General features: G+C 42.6%; 1 protein-coding gene across 1 annotated transcript in view; it reads right to left on the reverse strand.

The window, feature by feature from the left end:
* Window positions 1-613: 613 nt before the first annotated feature.
* The window catches only part of NTSR1 (neurotensin receptor 1), an 83729-nt gene continuing 61463 nt past the window's right edge, over window positions 614-22879 (reverse strand). The window contains exons 2-4 of the mRNA XM_067554615.1: window positions 19962-20163; window positions 6766-6856; window positions 614-863 (exon numbers count right to left, since the gene is read on the reverse strand). Of these exons, the coding sequence (XP_067410716.1) occupies window positions 614-863; window positions 6766-6856; window positions 19962-20163 (543 nt within the window). The remainder of the gene's footprint in view (window positions 864-6765; window positions 6857-19961; window positions 20164-22879) is intronic.

Raw genomic sequence — 22879 nt, forward strand, 5'->3', positions numbered from 1 at the left:
AGATAAGGCATTATTATTTTTTAAATTTAATTTAAATTGGCTGTTCTATTCAGCATTCAGAATGAGTTCTATAAATAACCACCTTGCTCCCTGAGTGCTACATTCCCGACTGATTCTGTTATTTCTGTTCCTGTTTCTTTTAACACCTAACAGACTACTACTCCCACCATCCAAAAACTATTGCTTTTCACTCAAAACTGCCTTGCTCCTCTTTAAAATCTTAACTCAGTACCACCAAGAGAAATGATGTTGAGCTCTTAGACTTTAGCATGGCGTCTCTGCATTCAGAAAAGATTGAAGCACAAGATGAGTTGCCTAAACTTGACATTTATAGGCTGAAGAAGAGTTATGGCTTCCCAGATAACACTGCATCTGAATCTATGCCACACTGAAGTTACACAATGCGTAAACATTCACAAGAGGCAAGGCTGATGCTTTAAAATAACCCCAAAGTTACTGGTAGAACAAAGCCTATTTGTTCCAACAAAAATCACTCTGCTAAAAACATTCGTGTGATGGTGACTATAGAGACCATGCATTAAGGTCCCAGAGGTCTCTCTCAAGTCCTAAATCCATGTTGAAATACATACTCTCCTTTGGCTTCACTCAGGTCTCAGTATATAGTTTCCCTAGTGACTTGGCTGGAAAACGTATGGTTGCTGGAGATGCTGTTGGACTTCCTGGTGAAAGTGGATCTTTTTTTCTTCTTCTTCCATGGCAAGCACAGGAACATGAGCGTAGAGAGGAAGATCTGACGGAAGTTTGCAGACACGAGGTTATAGAGGATGGGATTGATGGCAGAACTGACATAAAAGAGGACATTTGTCAACATGTAGAAGTAGTGATAGAAGCTATTAAGGAACCTGATGGAACAGAACAAGAAGAGAGAGAAAATCTGAGTGGGGTGAGGAGAGTATGAACAACTTACAATTGCATGGCTGGAGAAAATGGAAACCAAATTTTCAGCTGCTGGCCTCCTTAGAAACAAAGGGATTGCCATACTGGATAACACCTGTGGACCATCTAGTCCAACAGTGGTCAGCAGCAGATACTTCAGAGGAATGTTAAAAACAAACAAACAAGCCTAACAGTAGATATACATGGGATAATCACCTCCCCTCCGCCCCCCACACACATACACAAAGCTCTCAGCCTAATACCCTACTACTTAGAAACTGGTTTAAACACTGAAGCATGTGATTTAATATCCCACCAAGATTTGCTTTGTCTAACAACACACTTCTGAAATGTCAAACTCTTTAGTTTACAGCTGAAACCGTGTGGGTCCCAGGATATGAAAGAAAGGTGGGAGAGGTATCTTTTGATGGAGCAACTTCTGCTGGTGGAAGAGACAAACTTTCCATTTGCACAGACCTGAAGAAGAGCTCTGTGCAGCTCGACAGCTTGTCACTTCCAGCAACAGAAGTTGCTCCATCAAAAGATATTACCGCACCAATCTTCTTAGTGAAATTGTTTATCCGTTTTTCAACCATCTCTAGCCATAACCCATATATGGGTTCATCCTGTCCCCTTTTTAGTCAACTGCAAAACTTCCAGTGCTCATAGGTATGTCGGAACCAGACTATGGCCAGGAACTCATCAGCTTGATAACAAAAGGGTGGTTTTAGTGTGATATGCAAACACTTCAGTGGTAGAAGGCACAGGAATGTCTACAGACTGAAGAATTGTGTATAAGACACTGCAACTACCTTCTCTAATTGCTTATGAGAGTTGTCATGTGTATATGCCAGGCTTTTTGAAGTCAGGACAATTATTTTTAGTGGTGTGGGAGGTTGTGCATCATTCTAAGATTGTCAGCAGGATAACATGAATCCCTATTGTAGGGTTTTGCTCTGTGCAAAGGATTTTTAAGGGTTAAGCCACACAGACCTCCATAGAAAACCACTATGTATTGCCGAACCCACATCAGTGTCTCTGATTTAGTGGCTATAAATTGCTGGGATATGGCAGCGGCTCAAAGTAGCCAGAGGTGCACTTGTTTGGGAAAGTGCACATTTTCCAGACTGAAAGAGCTTGTCATTTAGTTACTTATGGTGTCAATAATTATAAAGAAAATGTGAAATTCTAGGAGCCCGCAGTGCTGGTGCCCTTTGTTCTGGCCAAGGGAAGTTGGTGTCCTTTCAAGCAGTTCCTTTCTAAATGTTCTTAAAGATCAACAAATGTTAGCTTGGTCTATTCAGTCCTCTTAACACACTTTAACAGTTTCCTTACTGTGGTTTATCCCTGTAGAAATGCATGCGATTTCTGACTCAAACACACAGAAAATCTTCACTGGTTCCTATTCACTAAGGCCACAATTGTCAAAAGTGACTAGCAACTTTGGGTGCCTTAATTTTTAGGTACCCACCATGAGGCATTGTAAAGGGCCTGTCTCAAGGGAGGTACCCACAAACAAGTATCTTTCGGAAAAACCTTGGTCTCTAAAAATCACGAATACTGCTTTATATTAAGATTCCCTTACTAAAAAGGTTAATAAATGATTAATAGATGTTTTAACAAACAGATAATCAATGGTTGTTGATCGCCATAGAGTCGAGCAGGTTGCTTATAACTATCCGTAACCATCTATAACACCTTCTACTGCTGTACTTATAACTATCTTTAACAAATCCTACTCATGTCTATAACTTGCTTATAACATCTCTCAGTCATTGATTAACCATTTATAAACAGTAACTTAATATGAAGTGAGACTTTTTGCCTTGTTTTTAATTTGCTTTTGTAAACATTAGATGGAAAAGGACCCTGGTTCATCTCAGACTGGGTTCCTCTTTGGAGCTTGTTTCAGGCCACTACAGGGCAATGGATGGAGGTATTTAGCCAACCACCATTCGATCATTCCCACAATAAACTGAATATAAAGATAATCTGAATTAACCATCATGAAACCATCCTGCTGGGAGGATGCCACCAGAGTGCAAGCCAGGCTATAAGAGGGGGTGGGATGGCTGGGGGATGTGTTCTGAGGGAGTGGAGAGATTCTTGTGGAGCAGGACAATAATCTGATGAGACAGCATTTTCAGTAGAAAGGATCCAACAGCTGGTCTAAAATCCTTGGAGTACTAATGTGGGAGGAGGTAGAATTTATAGGCATATATGGCTATGTTACATTAGTAGCTGGGGTGTGATTCCCTTGCCCGTTTACACATACTTGCAGTAGCTCAGTGAGAGCGAGTATAAATAGCGATGTAGCTGTGGTAACATGGGTAGTGGCAGCAGAGGCCTGGCTTAGCCATGCCAAGTACATACCCACCCATTTCAGAAGGGCGTGTACTCACACCACTCAACTGTGCCTCTGCTGCCACGACCAGCGCTACTGCAGCTCCACGGCTATTTATACTCCTGCGAGCTGGCATCGAGCTAGCACGTGGACGTGTACTTGAGCAGAGGAATCCGACCCCTGGCTTGTAGTGTAGATGTAGTATGGGACTCGTTTGCAGAGGTGTAGAGTGCTCCATCGCTCTACTGATCTTAATGGAAGTTACAGGTGCGGGGCATCCTTGAAAATCAGTCCTTATGCTCTTCTGCCTGAGCACAGATGAAGGATAAATAGACCTGCAATTGCAATATCTTTAACCAATCCCAAGACACAAACCTTAAACACTGTGTTAAGACTTGGTGGCTCATTCTAATCATTATAAGTACATCTTTGGTCCATAGCTAGGAGATATTAATTCAAAAGAAAAAGATTTCTCTTGTTCAGACACAGGCATATTTATTAATGATCTTATGTCAAACCCCTGTAAGCAATTAATTAACCAGCAATATTGATAGCTCGCCATTCCTACGAGAGCTGTAATTTCGGCATTTTCTTAAAATGAATCATGGCTTTTAAAAAATAGTAAAACGCAAATGGAACACATCAGCCTGTGTTAACCACTGACAAAGTTGTCTATCCCTTTTGCTCAAAGCAAATGTTATTGTTACATAACTGCTTGCTGCTTTGAGTGCTTTTCGTACAGTAAAGCAAACAAGAAATAACAGTTTGCTCCAATGCATGCCTAGAAGTATAGTTTCATGATGAAATGTAAAATCCAGTTGTTACCATGGCAGAATATACAATTTGTTTCGGTGGACTGCTCTACCGTAAATAACTGTTTCTTGTGCTTGGAATTTATGAAATTTTAATAATCTCTTAGTTTAGCTGCATTTTAGCATTGTAGAAGTTTCCTCTGCTCCCCTCCTTTCCTATTCACTGCAGGAAACAGAACTCTTTCCAGAGAACAGAGGATGTAAAATGGTTAGATTCTTCTCTGAACACATATCCTGCCATCTTCTCCTCAAGGAATCTGGGATTAGATTTTCAGAAAGGTTAGGTGCACAATTGCATGTGCAAAATGTATGCTCTATTATGTATCTGATTTGTATATGCAAAAAATTGGATAGTTGCAAGACTATATAGCTAATAGGATGTAGCTGCATGTGCTATTTTCATCTTTTATGTGAGCAATGGCAATACATGTGTATAATTGCACAGCTGTCTGCAAATCGGGCCATTGGCCCCTGCAAATGTTAATTCTGGCCATCTATCACTAAATTTAGCAAATAATCTGCTCCACTCTTCTCATAGACTCATAGACTTTAAGGCCAGAAGGGACCATCTTGATCATCTAGTCTGGTCTCCCATACACTGCAGGCCTCAGAACCTCACCCATCCACTCCTGTAGTAGGCCCATAACCTCTGGCTGAGTTACTGAAATGCTCAACTCATGATTTAAAGACTTCTAGTTACAGAAAATCCACTATTTACTCTCATTCAACCCAGCAAGTGATTTGGGCCCCATGCTGCAGATGAAGAATCCCCAGGGTCTATCCCAATGTGATCTGGGGGAAAATTCTTTCCCAACACCAAATACGGTGATCCTTTAGACCCCGAGTACGTGGGCAAGACCCAGCAGCCAGACACTTGGGAAAGAATTCTCTGTAGTAGCTTAGAGCCCTCCCTCTCTGGTGTCCCATCTCCAGCGATTGGAGATATTTGCTAATAGGGGTCACGGATTGCCTACAATGGCATGTGGACCATCTCATCATACCATCCCCTCCATAAACTCACAAATCTCAGTCTTAAAACAAGTTAGGTTTTTTGCCCCTTCTGCTTCCCTTGGAAGGCTGTCACAGAATTTCACTCCTCTGAGGGTTAGAAATCTTTGTTTAATGTCAAGTCTCAATTTATAGATGGCCAATTTATATCCGTTTGTTCTTGCCAACATTGGCCCTTAACTTAAATAATTACTCTCCCTCCCTGGTGTTTATCCCTTTGAGGTATCTATAGAGAGCTATGCCAACTCTCCATAGCCCTCATTTTGTTAGGCTAAACAAGCCAAGCTCCTTGAGTCTTCTCTCGTAAGGTAGGTCCTTTATTCCTCTGATCATCCTAGTAGCCCTTCTCTGCACCTGTTCCAGTTTGAATTCATCTTTCTTAAACATGGAAGACCAGAATTGCACATAATATTCCAGATGAGATTTCACCCAGTATAATGGTAATAACACTTCCTGATCTCTTCTGGAAAGACCTCACCTGACGTATCCTAGGATTGCATTAGCCTTTTTCACAGCAGCATCCCATTGGCAGCTCAGTCATCCTGTGATTGACTAATACACCCAGGTCTTCCTCCTCCTCTATCGCTTCCAACTGATACATGCCCATCTGATAGCAAAAATTCTGATTGTTTGTCCCTCAGTAGACCTTGCACTTTGCACTATTCACTTTCATCCCATTTCTATTACTCCAGTTTTCAAGTTCCTCCAGATCTTCTTATATGATATTGCGATCCTTCTCTGTATTGGCAACACCTCCCAACTTTGTGTCATCCACAAACTTTTTTAGCACACTCCCACTTTTTGTGCCAAAGTCATGAATGAAAATGTTAAATAAGATTGGTTCCAAGACCAGTCCCTGAGGAACTTCACTACTAACCTCCCTCCAGCCTGACAGCTGACCTTAAAGTATGTGACCCGTTGTAGTCTCTCCTTTAACCAGTTCCTTACCCACCTTTCAACTGTCATATTAAGCCCCATTTTCTCTAATTTAACTAATAATGTCCTGTGTGGAAATGTATCAAATACTTTACTGAAATCCAGGTAGATTAGATCTACTGCACAATACTTTGATTCAATCTACTTGTTTAGAAAATTGGTTATCTTCTCAAAGAAAGAGATCAGGTTGGTCTGGCATGATTTACCTTTTGTAAAACCAAGTTGTATTTGTATGTTGAAATGATGCAACTATTTTTCTGCCTGTGGATTCTCTCCTGTCACCTAGAAAATTCAACTTTTTGGAACTAAATTGTGTGTTGACATGGGCTGTTCCACCTTACAGCTAATGTCTCCGTGTCTTAGATATATACCAACAATCCACTTAGGATGGATGAAAAATGATCCAACCAAGGATTTCCTAGGGACTGTCAGAGGTGAAAATTGGTCACTGTACCAGTAACAGGTGGTAAATCTGTGGTTGCCAACAAATGCAAGCTAATGTATTCCATCACACACATCTTTGGGATCCAGCTGTTAAAAACCTGTAATAAAAAATTAAGCTGAAGGCAATTTTGAGACCTCATTAAATTCACATCTTCCCAATAAAACTTTGGGGCCAGATTCTGATTTCCTTATTAAATATCATGATACTTTGGTGATATTAGTGGAACAAGGTGGTACTCAGTGGAGTAAGGGGAGCACGATTTGGCCCTTAGATTTCTGTAGTGGCATGACACAATTACATTCTCCTTAAAAATAATGACTCACTCTGTCCAGTGATCTGAAGGAACATAGCAATACATGAGACGCCGTGCATGATAAGGAAGCCAACAGACCACAAAGGCGATCACAACAGCACCTGCAAGGTACAAAAATATCCATTGTTTTTAGCGTGCGGTGTGCTTTTCTTTACAGGCAATAAAAAGATCAGTTTTTGTGCATGTTTAACACTGTTTTACTTTTAAAAGCATCAGAATGCTCCCATGCATCATTGTGCAAATCAATAACAGCCCCAGAAGGATAACCGCGGCTTTTATCTTTTGTGGTCAAACACGAGTAATGGAAATAATGGAAAATGGTTACAAGCTGTGGGGGAGCAGCATGGTATAAATAGAGCAGTGGTTCCCAACCTTTTTGGCTCGAGGGCCACAGATACCATTTTTACAACCCTAAAGGGCCACCGGTCTCCGCCAGCAGCCCCTCTCCCCCACTGCAGCCAGATGGAAGGAGTTCAGCAAAGAGGCTGCCTCCCTCTTCACTGGTCTCCCCCTGGCTGCAACAGGGAAACTGACCGCACCCATCCTGTAGCCCTGTGCGCTCCACCTGGGTCCCTAGGCGGTGGCTCCCTGCTGCAGCCAGGGGGACGGGAGATCGGTGCTCCCTTCCCTCTGGCTCCAGCAGGGACCCCAGGCCTAGGGACCCAGCTGGAGCGCTTTGCCGTGCTCCCTGCTACAGCCGGGGGGAGGGGAGCGCTGATCTCCCGTCCCCTTGGCTGCAGCAAAAAGCCTGCAGCGGTCTTTTAACCCCGTGGCAATGCACTCTGCTGGGTCCTTAGGCAGCGGCTCCCTTTGCAGCCAGGGCGAGGAGAGCGGCCGGCCACTTTGAAAGCCCCCGTGGGCCACTTTTAGCCCACGGGCCACGGGTTGGGAACCACCGAAATAGAGGAAAAGAGATATAATGCAGGAGACGGCTATCAAGGACACTTCACATTGTTTAGGTCAGACTCTGCATCAAGCAAAAATCTGTCTCCCCGTTGAGTGTATTTGTATTTTATCGTACAGAAATCAGCACCACACTTCTTTCTTCCAGTGGCACATAGAATCAGGAATCATACGACTTCAGTAGTTCACAGCACACAGCTGTGTCCCAAGCCTATAAAGCCATGGAATTACCAGGGGTCCCACTGCCTTTGTGATCAACAAGTGATTTTTAAGGATGACTTTCGCTCTTTTTGTTCTCTTCGGACCAGCAGCTAGGGCTTGGTATTTTGTTTTCTGAGGCACAGAACTGTGGCTGGTAGTCAATCAGCCAGTCCATGTTGACTGCACAGATGCTGAATGACTCTTTTCCTATCAGTCCCCAGACAAGTTCTTTGTTCCTACAACTCACTTCTTTCAAGCCTAGGACAGGAAAAATAAACGGAGAACTTCTTAGGACGCAGCAGTGACTAATTCCTTTGGTCTAGCACAGTTAGCTCTCCTGCTGCTTTGAAGAGGTTTCCAAAGTGGAGCTGGTCTGTTTGCTGCTGTTCTGATGACGTTCTTAGGCTAACGGGCTCGGGTTTTGATTCATGCACTTACCTTTGGTTATAATCAAAGAACCATGATCATTCTAGTGAGTCTCGCCGATAAACAAGGGTAACGTAAGTGTAGCTGTTGGATCTGCAGTCAGACGCTGAGCAACTTTTATGCACTGAACAATAAGATCTCACAGAGTGGAGTTTGTCAGGAAAAAGACAGTCAAATAATCTCTGAATAGATGATAAGGCAGCAAGAGGGACCAGGAAATCAAAGTGGCTGAGAGTGCAAGAGTTCTGGAGGGTATTTCCTCATTGAGCCAACATCCTCTCCTGAACAGCACCTGAAACTCAGCCAGAGTAGCATCAAGCCCACGAAAGCCATGGCTGAAATGTGGTTGCACTTGTATCTGGCCCATCTACAGTTCTGTCAAAAAAGCAGCATACGTCTGAGATTGTTCAAAGACACCTGATGATGCAAACACCCAGCTCTCATTCATTTTCATCTCAGCCTAACTGTCAATTGTTAGGCTCTGAGGCCATGGCATGGCTGTCACGGAGTTACTTCCCTTTAAATGTTCTGAGCAACTGATTCATCACAATTAAACCACTTCCAAAGACCATCCTCTACGTGCCTTGAGAGTTTCACACTAATCCCGCCCCCCGTGTCAGCAATTTCCTCCCGTACGCCTCCCCGCCTCAAATGGCTTTGGAGAGGAATAATAATCACACTGCATTTCAGTCAGACCTAGGAGATAACCTCTGCAATGACCAATGATAATCTTTCCCCACCAATGGCTGAGGCATAATTCAGAGGTCCTGATCCTGTCAAGTGCTGGGCGACTCCCCTCACCTCTTTGAGGCACCTACTAGGACGAGGTCCTGAGTCAGAGGCAGAAGCTGGCCCAGCAGTTGCAGAAGGACTTATGGAGGCTGATGATTGACTGGAAATTGTCTCCCCTTTCGCTCCAACCCCCTTCCCTTATAGTCGCCTCACCTCAGCCTCACGCTACACCTGCCCCTCTTATCCTTTCTCATCCTGGCCTGTTCCTGCCACCTTCCTCTCTTCAACGCTTGCCTCCCTTCCTTTGTCTTTCCATCTACTAATCCCTTCCTAAACCCCACCCACCAAATGACATTTGCCATCACCCCTCTTGTCTCTTGGCTTGTGTGTTTCCCCTCCCCCATCCCGGGTCTGTCCTGCCTATTTAGATTGTAAGGTCTTCGGGGCAGGGGGCTGGCTCCATCTCTGTGTCCAGGTTGGTTGGGTTCTGGACACTAGCATCATAAACATGATTAAATAATTTTAAAAAAGAAGCCAGGAAAGAAATTGTTTTTTTTCCCCTTTCAAGCTTTTAGCCAAGATGCAGCAAATAATGGAAAATGAAATGCAACATTAATGAATCGTGAACGAGAAAGCCCAGTTGGTGGGTGCCTTTGTTAATCTATTTTTTATTTTGTTTTCAAAATCAGGGATTCAAGGAAAAGATTTCTTTTTTCTTACAATGCGTATTTCCAACGCTGTGTGAAATGACAGGAGTCTGGCAAAATCCCAGCAGGAAACCTCAGTCAAAACAGCATAAAATAACGGCCGTACAGCAAATCAGAGCTAAATATAACCATCGTATTACTTTTCATCCCAAATGTGCTTTACCGATGGTAAGGGCCAATTTGTTCCTGGTCTTGATGCGAGCTCTTGTGGGGATGGGAGACAGGAAAGATCTCTTTGCGGCCCTCATAACAGCCTGCTGCAGCTGCAGGCTTGGTATTCAGGGAGGCACCCCTTTTTCCAGGGTGTGAACAGTGCTCCAGAGAGTGGGGATTTGTTCCCAGCTCCCGTATCTACACCTGCACAGAGGGGACTATACTGCGCCTCACGAGGGGACATAGCAGCAGGCATGTTCCTTCTGAGGAATGGAGAGCTTGAGGAGGAATTCTGTCTTCTGAATACAGAGTAATCCTCCAGAAGCTCTCCCGGGGGGCAGGTCACTCATATCACCCTGTACAATGGGCCTATACTGAGAGGCACAATGGGGCCTACAGGAACTGACTGTCTCCATGCACCTATGGAGCAAGCAAGAAAGGATCGTATCTCCATTTTGTGGGTGGATAAAATGCAGCAGAAATGACTTGCCCAAAGCCACCAACAGAATCTGCCTTTGAGCTGGTATCAGAACCCAAGAGCGCCTGGCTCACAGCTCTGTACTCAGAACATGGGGCTATGGTCAGTGCCAGCCACATGGTTTGCAGTAACAGGGCTCTAGTGGGAAGGAGTAGGGGAGAGACTCACTGCCAGAAGGGAAGGTCCGGCCACGTCAGCTGGCATGTTTGTGTGAGGGCCCCCATGTTGTCTTGGCTATGCCTATGGCCAGCCAGGCCAGCCAATGGACCCTCTAAAGCAACAGAGGAAAGTTCATGAAGTGTAAACTGAGTTAGAAAGGCCCAGCAGCCCCCATTACAGACGAGACTGAAAAACTGAAGTTCAGGAATTAGCCAGAGCTTTCTTCCACTGGGTTTGAGCTGGGGGCATGACTATGATCTGGCATCCAGGCTCAGTGGAGATGATGTGTGTTTGTTGGAGGCATGGGATTTTCTTAATTCGAAGTACAGCTACAAGATGCATTGAGGTTGGCAGAGGGGATACATTTGCAGAGGTTAGCTGTATGCCCCTTGGGCATTTGAAGACCTTTCACAGATGCTGCGAAAGCCATTCATTTGGGAAAGGCTTTTTGGGCAAGGCAGGGGGTAAGTTCCGGAGAGAAAGCTAGGAGGTCTGTTACTGGTCCTTTGGCTGAGTGACATCATTATTTTAATGTGATTATTTTTTTGCTGCTGTGTGGCCACGGGTTTGCGATTGCAGCTCTAATGAACTGTTAGGGCACGCAGAGCTTTGTGATTGAAATCTAAAGAAAGAATAAAATGAAGAAATCCTGCCTTCCTGGATCCTGACCATAGGAGCTGAGGGAGAAGTAAGGCACCCTAGCATCTTATTAAAATCATCATCAAAGTCTCCAGGAGGATGTGAAGTCATTTCTTCTCAGCGGGAGGCAACTGGTGTCAGTTCATCTTAGCAACGCTGCCTGGGAACATTGCAGCACACGCAAGAAAAGGATGTTTGAATAGCTGTAAAGTTGGGAGTGACCCTAATAACTCCCAGGGAATTTGCAGGACTGAGATCCCATCTTCAACTCACGCTGTGGTAAGAGAGAAAAAAAATCCAGTAAACAGAGACATTTTGGGGAGTGAAAAGCAACGCACATCAGTCAGGCCTGCTTTCTCCTGTAGAGTTGGGGCTATTTCCCTCAGCTATGCCTTTTCCTTTATTTAGCAAAATTCACTCAAGCATGAGCTATAATTACTGCTACGCTCCTTCAAGTTTCCCAGTCATTCTGGACTGTAGCATTCTGCCAGCAGCAGCTGTTCAGGACCAGCTGTATTGTGGGCTGCCCTCCACAGAGCAGAGAGAGAATTAGACTACAGGTGTCCTCCAAGCCCATACAAGATGGACTGAAATTCTGTGCCCAAGTCTCTGGATTCTACAGCACGCTAGTGCAGCAGCCTGGAAATGCCGTGACAGCTCATCTGAATTGAAAAGTGGAGCATTTTTATGAATCTGGAAATGAATGATTTCATCATTGATGTGTCCTCTGTGCTATTCTTTTTTACATTAAATTCAATGTTTTTACGCTGCCCCCGTGTATACTAACAACGTATAACGGCTTTGTAGAAGCTGTCAGGAAGAAAATAGTGTTGTAAAGAGCCTCCAAAAGGTGTTACTTGTACGTATGCATGCGTTTACATATACACACCTATACATACACTTTTCAGGTGCTAACAGCTATGTGCATGCTTTAAAATGGTTCCCAATAGATTCTTTTGGAGCAAAGTTGAACACTTGTGCACGCACTGGTTTTAGACTGATTAAGAGACACTCACGGTTTGATTTTTTTAAAATCCCTGATACGTAGCTGGGCTGCATCTCAGAAAACAAATCTCGACTGTGCTATTTACGATGTGTGGCTTTGTGCACCTCACCTTCGAAGGCCCTGCTCTGTAATTGTCACCCTTAATCCTTATGTTTCCACTTTATTATATCATCTTAAAACCTTTCAAAGGGCTGAAGATCTTGAAATCACAGAATGTTGCCTCCATCAGCCATGGGGGCTGAAGTCTCCAGGACCTGAGTTTACGTGAAAAACCTGTTGCAGCAAAGACTGTAACTTGCTGAAATTAAGCTTTAGTTTTAAAAGCGTGTTTTTACTTTCGTTTCAGTCATTTTTGTCCTTACTCCTTGTACTCGATATCACTTAAATCTATGACCTTTTGTTTAATAAACTTGTTTTCCTCACCCTATACGTCAATTCAGTGCTGTGGTTGAAATAAGATGTTTGTCAAACTCCAGTTAAATTAATGAGCTGCAGCGTATTGACTCTCTGAAAGAGCCGTGAACTTAATAACTCCTGTGAGCGTTCCAGGAGAGGGCTGGACATTACAGTGGCAGGTGGTCTGGGGGAAATTCAGGACTGGGGTGAGTGTTGGGGGGTCACACGGCAAAAAGCAACTGAGCAGTGGAAGCAAGAGTGTGACCTGCATGCTTGCAGGCTGTTGGTGTCAGGCTGTGAGCCATTACAGCATAGCATTTAAGACACCCATAGTTGCAGGGCAGGTGGTGGCACAGCCCCTTACTGGGTTGGGTCGAACCCCAAAAGAACACATTTATATAAGCCATTTTCATCATCAGATCCCATAGTGTTTTACAAAGAAGATCAGTGTCGTTATCCCTATTTTACAGATGGAGAAGCTGGTCTCTTGCCCGACAGGCCATTAGCAAAGCTGGCAATGGAACCTAGCTCTGTTGAGTCCCTGTCTGGCATGGAATCCGTTAGGCCACATCTGGAGCTCCTTCGTGATGGAAGGCGCTATGCAAAGGTTAGTACTAAGATTTTCTCCAGGGCCCCCACATGGGGGGCGGGGGGGAGGGTACACTTTACTGGGGCCCAGAGGCCCTGCCCAGGCTACAACCCCCATTACCATGAAGAACAAAATGTTCAGGAGATTGTATGTGTGGGATGAGGGATTGTGGTATGTGTGTGGGAAGGGGCCTGTGTTACAAGTTTATACTGTTAATCGTTTTCTATTGTGCCTGGGTTAAGGTGTGGAAGATGCTAGATTGTCTGAACGGAGCCATGCTCCTCTAAATATTCTTGCCTCGTCTGCAGCAAAGCATTTACCACCCTGAATCACAAATGCTTTTATTGCAGAAAAAAACCCAAGACAATTTTACTCAGACTGTATTCTGCAAAACTGAGTCCCACAGGCTTCAGCTAATGTGGGTTTGAATACAGAGGGTGAAATCCAAGGGAAATGGCAGCAAAGGAGTGTCTCTTCGAAGATGGGAAAATGGGGCCTTCAAACTCCAGGAGGGCCAGCGATGGTGCAGGTCTTCTCTATTCTGTATCTTTGTACAATGCTCAGATATTGTTCTCGAATATTGTATAACAGACCTGCAATACATTCGCCTTTGAGAGGCACATCCAATTACTAGCTGAAAGCCCTTGTTGTCATACAGGTGTAATTTGTACAGTTTTAAAAAAAACGCCAAATAGCTGAGAGCTTAAAAATTGGATGTTAACAGGCTGAGTATCCCTGTTATGGTGGAATATCAGTTATGATGTTGTAACCTGGTGATATTCTGAATAAAAAGGCTTTCAGCCATGTTTGTAGCTGTTTCCAAGCTTGTAGCTTCAGAGTTACACACAGATAGAGTGACAATCCTGAAATCTTATTATGTAGGCTGTGGAGCAACTTTATCTGGCTAAATGTCCATGTTACATTTCAACTATTCGACTCAGTTTCCACTCACAAAATGGTATTTCAGTGGTGTTAATGAACTAGAGTTTGGGTTGCTCAAACTTTTACTTAGAAATGATGCTTTGAATTTTGTCTCTTTTGTGCCTAGGAAATAGTTTGTGGACAGAGACTGATTTCCTTAAAACACATATATTATGTCTGATATGTTTTCAATTGTGTGGAAAACCAATTTTCAGACTTTTTTTGTGTGTGAATTGTTCCTGCTAGTTAATTTATTACTCGTTATCCATGGCGTGTGGATGGATAGTCACCTACATCACATGACATTGTTTCCTGTCCCTGACTGGATTATGGAAACTTTTGAAACGGGAGAACAAATAGAAAAGAGGAACTACAGCACTTCTGAGCACAAATTTTCAGTAATCTGTGCACAGACTAATGAACCTGCAGGACTGATGGATGCTTGGCATCTGTCCAATACCTACAACAAATAACATGAACCCTTGAATCAGAGATGACTGAGATCCATACTTGCAAAACTATTCATGGTTCAATTTTTTTAAAAATTATTCAACGATTCCTGCTAAAGTGAATCTACTGAATGAGGAACTATCCTGCCAACTGTAGAAGATGAAGGGATGTTTCATTTAATTGGTTGATTTTCCCTGAGTGCTTTATAATTGCTTTAATTAAGGAGCTTTCTCTGTAGAACAATGCTTCATCCTCTGCTTGCAACCAATCACATTTTTGTGCAACGGCCATCGAGAGACACACAAAGCCTGGCTCTGCCGACTGTCAATTTGTCTGACATCATTCTCTACTTCGGCACTTGGCTCGTGTCCCTTGAGAACATAAGAATGGCCATACTGTGTCGGACCAATGGTCCAGCTAGTCCAGGATCCTGTCTCTGATCGTGGCCAGTGCCAGATGCTTCAGAGGGAATGAACAGAACAGGGCAACTTTGAGTGATGCACCCTCTGTTGTCCAGTCCCAGCTTCTGGCAGTCAGAGGTTTAGGGATACCCAAAGCAGGGGTTGCATCCCTGACCATCTTGGCTAATATCCTCCATGAACCTATCTAATTATTTTTGGACCCACTTATATTTTTGGCCTTCAGAACATTGCCTGGCAACAAGTTCCACCAGTCGACTGTGCATTGTGTGAAGAAGTACTTCCCTTTGTTTGCTTTAAACCTGCTGCCAGTTAATTTAATCGGGTGACTCCTGGGACTTGTATTATGTGAATGGGTAAATAATTCCTTACAAATTACTTACCAAATATATTGCTTACGTAAAATAGATCTCAATAATCTCTCTGGCAGTCAGAGAGTAGGGATGTGAAGGGGTGATGGCGTTTCATTGCATTTGATGGAGAGGCTTCAGACTTGCTCTCTGATTGACACACTCAACTTTCTCGTATAGACCAGGATGCAAGGCTGCCCCATGCAGGGGGCAGGCTGTCCATACAACATGAATAATTTGAACCGAACAAGCAGCCTGCTATTCTGACCTTGTCCGTCTCTCAGTTTTCTATAGAGATTCTCTGTGAGAGCGAGCCTGTTCAAGGGTACCAAAATTACCTCTGTATTTCATAGGTGAATTTACCTCCTATACAGCCACCCAGTTAGATCCAAATTTAATGCCCACATTCTAATCCCTCTGGGCTCAATCATGAATCTGGCTGTGAAGCTGCTAAAGGGGGTGGGGGAATGGGTGTAAAGAGTTCCCTTATTCTCTTGCTTGGATTACCCACAGTGCCATATCCTGCCTATGGGGAAAGCAGGTACCACTGGGCTTCTAATTCCTATTGCCTTCAATAGGGCCAGGATTTCATTCCTGGTAGACAAGGTCTAACAGACATCATACCAGCCAAAGCATTTCATCTTCAACCAATCACTTTTTTTCTGTACCATTTTTGAACTGATTCTATTTTATTATTTCCCAGTTTATACTTCCAGATTCCTCTTCTTTTCCCTTGTCCCATTAAGTTAAGACATCAAATCTGCCATAGTTCAGTTCCATTTCCAGGTTCAGGATCTTTGATTTGACCTGTATCTGAACCACAGCTCTGCATAGAAATAAAGGGAACAAGGCAATCTCTGCACTGTCTCAAGTATTATTGACTGAACCGTTTTCCATTAAAATGCTGTTGGCAATTTTGCTCTTGGCTTCATTTATAAACTCTACCGCCAAGAGTGCGTACATGTGAGCCTATCTGCTGAATAGATTTATGGACTCTGTGTACAGAAAGCAAGAAGATAAATTGTGTTAGCCATGGTTAGATCTTTTTAGGCACAATGGGCAATCAGAAAACTCTCAGCATCCCTTCAGTAGGCACCCAAATAGCCTAATTTCTCCAGGCAATTATCATGAATGCACATGCAAACCGTTGGTTAGACATCTGACTGGTCCTATGTGCTCCTAGTCATGACAATTGTCTGTGCAACTGCAACAACTGTGTGTGCAAATGGGAATCCATTATTGCACATGAAAATCTGCCTGGACATGCTTTCAAAAGCTGGGGCTGGATGTTTACCTGACACATAGTGAAATTATGCAGACTCCTAAGTGCTGCAAAATCTGTCTGAAAATCTTGCGAGGAAACACTTTTCCATGAGAATTCTGATGCATCCCACTTTAGTATGGTGGCAGAAATTGTCTTTCATGTGGTATTTTGGCTGTAGCTGTTGAAGAGTGTCTGAGTCCCCCTCTGCAAAAGCTTGTGGGACCAAATGCAGGGAAACCTAGCTTTGTTGTGTACATTTGCTCTCCCAGCATGGCGCCCTGCACCCAATGTGGAGTCGCACCCTAAAAGAAGGGGAACAGCTCTAAGTCATAGCAGGGTCTCTCTCTCTAGGTACTCTGCCTGTGTAGCCTGCTCAAAGAATGCACGGATTCAGCACATCTCCTGGCTCCTGTGGTCACACGTCCTGTTTGCTATTGTCCGCTTATGGGGCAGTGAATGCGAGGTTGCTGCCCCTTTTTAACAAGGCATTCTAGATACGCTCTGGTTTAAAGAGGCATTATTTCATGGGAGTTCTATGGCCTATGCTATGCAGGAGGATGATCACAGTGGTTCCCCTGGGGCCTCAGAAGCAATGCATCTTTCCTGGTAGAGCGTCCACGGCCAGTTGGTTCCCAAGGTACCCAGATGGGACCAAGTTTATACTGCTGTATACATGGTTAGCCCATGGAGGGGCCCTATTATCCCAGATACTGTGTCCTCATCAGATCTTGTTTGGTAGTTTATTGGCTCCCTGCATGGCCTGCAAACGGAGTAGCTCATTTTATTGGTGTAATGGTTTAGGGTCAGACTGTGGCCTTGCTGTGTATGGGTGCATGATGTCAGCTGGGACAAAGGGTGCAAAAAGCAGGATCTGTGCAGCTGCAGATGCAGTCTTCATGTTTGCCTGAGCACAGGGAATGTGTGGGGCTGGGGCTGCTCTTCACCCCAGAGGGAGCAGAAGAGGATGAGGAGGAGGTGTGGGTAGTGGACGGGTCCATGACCCTTAAAAAGCACCTGCCACATGTGTGCTGGGGAATTCTGGAACATACACTGAGTTGGATGCCCTCGGAGACAGTGCGACTCAGTAAAACCTTCCATGCAGGGCTGTACCTATACGGCACAACTATGCCCTGAGTGGCGTTAGACGGACAGATGGAGCCATTCCCGATGCTCACTGATATCAAGTGAATGCTGGAACCTTGTCCAGCCACAGAATGTGAGCTCCAGAGCAAAACCTCAGTGGAGGCAGTTTTAATAGTGGGGAAGGAGTCTTTTTATATCACTGCCAGTAAGCAGTAAATGAAAGAGAAAGTAACCCTTTCCCCCAGGGAGGAATTATAACACTATCCAATCCTTCCCATGTAATTAAAAAACCAATCAGTCCTCAGGGACTTAAGCAGTCTCCTTCGAGACCTCGAGTCATAAAAGTAGAAATCAGTGAAGAAGCAGTGAAAAAATGGGCCATCTGTTCCTGGTGAAATCAGTGGAGTTGTGCCAGAGATGAATTTAGCCCTAATGTCTCCATTAATAGACTGTCCCTATTCAGACCAGTCATTTGGTAGTGTGCTGTATTTCAAGGCAGTTTCTTTTACTCAGATTATCTTCATTAACAAGATCTCTGTCACTGTACATAGGGTCAAGTGTGTTGCATTTTCACCAGCAGATGCATGTAAAATAACCTGTTTCATAAGTTATTGCTCTGATATGAAGACTTCTGTATCATATTATTTGGGTTATTGCCTTTTGGAATGAAGATGTTGTAATCTGGAACTGTAATAACCAGAGATGCATTAGAGTTTAGACTGACTGACCTTCATTTATGTGCAAGAGAAGAACTCTGTCATTATTGAGAATACGATTTTTCCTGTAACTGGCTCCCTTCAGGCTTTCAACTCTGTAGCCATAGTTACTTCAATGAGGTTGCAGAATGTTAAGTGTATAAAGTTGTGTGAAGAAGATTGTATTGCTAAGAAGGCAATGGAAATTGTGACATTGTAACATTATTGTTTCTAATGTGCTGTGAAAATGCGTGTCAGCTTTTGCAGGTGGAAAAGAATATTTCATCAGAAGTTTGAATGAATGAAAATTCATGATTTGGTGCAGAGTTTAGGATTCTGCCATTTTCACCAACAGAAATGGTGAATAGCACAGTTGAATCCTGTATCAAAGCTGTGAATATCTGTCAAAGTGGGTGAGGTAATATCTTTTATTGGACCAACCTCTGTTTGTGAGAATTAAAAGATATCACCACACACACCTTGTTGCTAGAATATCCTGGGACTGACACGGCTGCAACAACACTACATACAATATCTGTCAAAGTCTCTTTTCACACACACAGACATTTTAAGTGAAAAACTGATTCTTCTGCACAGCTCCAATAAAGTGAAGAATATTTTCACAGCTGTTATTGATTTTACTATGAGGGAAGGAAAATAAATTGGACTAGGAAATACCATGGGGTGGATTTTGAGAAGGTTCTGCATGCAAAAACTGAATTGTATTTGCATGCGTAATTACTGTGATTGCCTATACAAACAGCATTCATTGCACATACAACTGAGATAATTGTGCACATGTTTTGCATACACTGTTGTGTCCATAGGCTAGCTGAAGTACAGATCCAAATCTTTGACTGTACAGATTATTCTTAGCATTTTGCTGCTTAGCTCTTCTTCTGTTGGTAAAACCACAAGTTATAATTAAAATGGCTTCAGTATTTTGGCCCTGAATGATTCAGGAAAGCACACTTACTTTGTGCGGCATTTTAGCACATGCTTAACGTTAAGCACATGTTTAAGTGCTTTCCTAAATAAGGATGGATTTAAAGATGTACTAAAATGCTCCCACAAATTACCTGGCAACTGTAAAACCTTATGTTTGTCATCCATTCGCTAGTGATGAGACACAAACCAAGTAACATGTTCAGCTAGAGTCAGTCAAAAACTGGGAAAACGTTTATGCAGGAAATTCAGAAGCTACAGAGTTTCATTTTTCCATTTGCCACGCGTCAGCTTTCCCAAGATTGCAGATTTGGAAAAGTTAGAGTACGGCAAAAGGAAAACGAAAAAAGAAAAAGAATGAAAAACTCTCACAACCCGAGTCAACATTCATTGTACTCATTCAGTGACAAACATGAAAAAAAGGGGAAAGGAAAAAAGAAAAAGAAAGGAGAAAAACAAAACAAATACATTTGAAAATTTGGGGGGTTGATGAAAAACTGGATAGTTTTGTAAAACCAAAATCTTTTTGTGGAAGTTTTTGGTTTCAAAAGAAGCCATTTTTCATCGGGAAAATACAAAGGTTTGAATGAAAAATTGCAACCAGAACTAACTCTGTCATCTGTTATTCTACCAGGTATATCCCAGAACACGTCGCTAACTCATACAATGCTTAGCATCACAGGTACATACGCAGGACTCTCACTCCATGCTTCAGAGCTTGCACTCGGCTGGGGTCCATGGACATGCTGAGCATCGTCTGCTGTCCTCCAATAATGCAGACCTGGTTTTCTTGTGCCGCTTGCTTGAACATGATGATGAGCTGGTTGGCAATGATGCTGTTCAGAACAGAAATGACGACCATTGGAAACACAAAGGAAATGAAAGCGTTGACCTGCAGGAGATACAAATAGCGAAGCCATGTGGGATTTCAGTCAGGAGATCATATTTTATTTCAGACGATATCAGATAAACAGCATGCAATGGAAAGCTTTTCCATACACTTATGCTACACATTTAGCTTCTGGAATGCAGGGCTTATTGCACAGCGGGGAAACTTAAAGAGTGGAATAAGTCACTCAGGTGACAGAAAATTGGATGCAAGTGGCTAAATCAATCTTTCTCCAGTTATGGTGCCTTCCCCCTATAACAATGTAATATATTGATTGAAATAAGCCATTGATCTTTTTATCCACATGACTAGCAGGATATTTCTCATCTTTCATAGCACATGGTAGCTCTTATCAATGTTTTCTGAATAGCAGCGTATTATTGTATTTTTTTCTTATCATGGGAAATTTTTGGGCTCATTTTTTTTCTTCCTCATTCAGAATACTGGCCTTTCCTTGTAGATTTAATGACAAGTTTTTTGTTAGCTGGTGATCAAATTATCCAATAACCCTTGTGCTCTAAAGGATTAAAATTGATCGGAATAAAAAGTGGAAGCTGTACGGTTTTTAATACAAATTATTTGGTTCCTGGGGTTTTGATAAAATTAAATGGAGGATCCAATTAACCAGTGATTGACTCAAGTGGAAGGCACCGTTAACAACAAACAGAAACAGGCAGTCTTTGTGCATTCTCACTGTGGGATCTACAAACTCAGCCAGGAAGTGAGTTAAACAAGCAAAATCTTCGAGAAAATTAGAAGCCTCTCCATGTTAAGGATGCCCTTTTACTCCATGCCAAGAATCAGTGTGACGGGGATGCAGCCACTTTATATTGCCACTCCAGTAACTCAACAGTCTGGCTCATCTGCATAGCACAGTGAGAGAGAAGGAGCAAGAGAGAGAATGTATAGTGGCATGAAACTTTTGAGCTGACACCTGACGAGTATATAGCAGACTAACAAGTCCCTGCCCCACTCCCACAGATTTGAACAGGAAAGCTCATTAGGTATTTCCCACCGTGATTATTATGGCCTGATTCAAAACTTGCTAAGGTCAATGGGAGTCTTTATAATGCTAGACTATGGTGATTGTGCATTTGTAGGAACTGAAAATGTTATAGTTCTAGGTGTAGGTAGTTCAGATTTATATTTAACCCTACATCATCTGCAGTATTGCAAGAGAAATACACAGTTTAGTATCTATCACTTTTGGATCTTTTGAAACCTTTGTCCAGAAAGCTCAGATTTCTATGTACCCTTTTATATTTGGTGAAACACAGGACGGAAGATGAGCTACAGTGACTGCAAGGAAATCATTTAACCAAGGGATTTTGTGGACCTCATAAACCACAAGAGCAGTGGCTGAGTAGTTTATGTTATCCATAAAGAACTGTTTCCATCTTAGACTTTTGTGAACCACAAGCCATGAACCTTAAAAAAATTAATGGATGCAACAGTTTTAAAATTTCAAAACATTTACACTATTTAAACCATTTGCTACAAATGACCAAAGCCATTAAAACAGTTTTGTTAAGATTAGAAATTATAGGGATTTTTGCCAGAGACAAAATTAGCTTTTTAACAGAAATCATTCTAACTTCATTTCCCAAAATGGTCAGGTCTCCATCACATCTGAATGGTCTAAAAAACAGAAATCAAAACCCATCATTTGAAAATCAAACAAATGGATGATAACTTATTAAAAGAATGGTTTTCTATGCAGTTATTTCCACCAGCTATATCTGAATCTATGTCATGGTGACTACCCACTTGGATGATGAATGCATTATTAATAGCATGAAGGGATGGACAGATAGACACCAACTAGTTTTATGAATTATGTATACCAGCAGTAATGGAAAAAAATAAGTACAAATATTTGGATAACAGGTACACTGCAGTTACCTTTTTGGTCCATAAATCTAAGAAAGATGTAAGTCTTGTTTCGGAGAAGAGAGAAATAATTGTTGTTACCCACTTTTCTTTAGCTAGACTAAAAACCTGTATGTAATGCATAGCAATTTGCTACAAAGCCTATTGTACTTTAACCAGCTAAAATAACCAGCTGGGTTCTATCGCTAACAATTCACATGATGAGAAGGTCTTTCTTGGCTAATGCTAGCAAAAATAATAGTTACTCTATGGTCAGTTTCTTGAGGAAACTCCTAGACACACCTCATTAAGACTATCTGCTAATTGCTTTTGTTCTGAAGATACTGTCATTTTCTAAGAAAGTCTCCTGTATCTTCTAGAAAAAAGATATCTAACCTTGTTGGTACATTATACACTGTTGGACTTTAAAAGTGCCTCACCTTTTGAATTCCACCCCAAAACCACAAAGTGTTCTGTAAATATTAAGGGGCTGATTCTCACCTGGTCCAAATTGACACAATTCCATGGAAATAAATGGAGCTGTGCAGATTAACACCCATCAACTCATGTAAGCTTCACAATACACCTCTGCTGTAGGGATAAATTTCTGACATAGAAAGGTAAAATGACTTGCCCAAACTCACACAGCAAGCCATTGGCAGATCTAAGAAAAGAACCCAAGGGTCCTGGCTCCCATTTCTGTTTCTCTAACAAATGGATACATTTCTTTCTTACCTGATGCATATTGACTGCAGTCAACAAAGGGAAATACTTTGCCTGCTCACCTGCGTTTCAGAGTTTACTAACTTTCAGCTAGACATTTTTGCCCTGCTTGTAAATTGGCCATGAA

This window comes from Emydura macquarii, unplaced genomic scaffold, assembly GCF_026122565.2.
Source record: "Emydura macquarii macquarii isolate MOO-44397 ecotype Brisbane River unplaced genomic scaffold, CSIRO-AGI_Emac_v2 contig_1483, whole genome shotgun sequence".
Classification (NCBI taxonomy): Eukaryota; Metazoa; Chordata; order Testudines; family Chelidae; genus Emydura; species Emydura macquarii.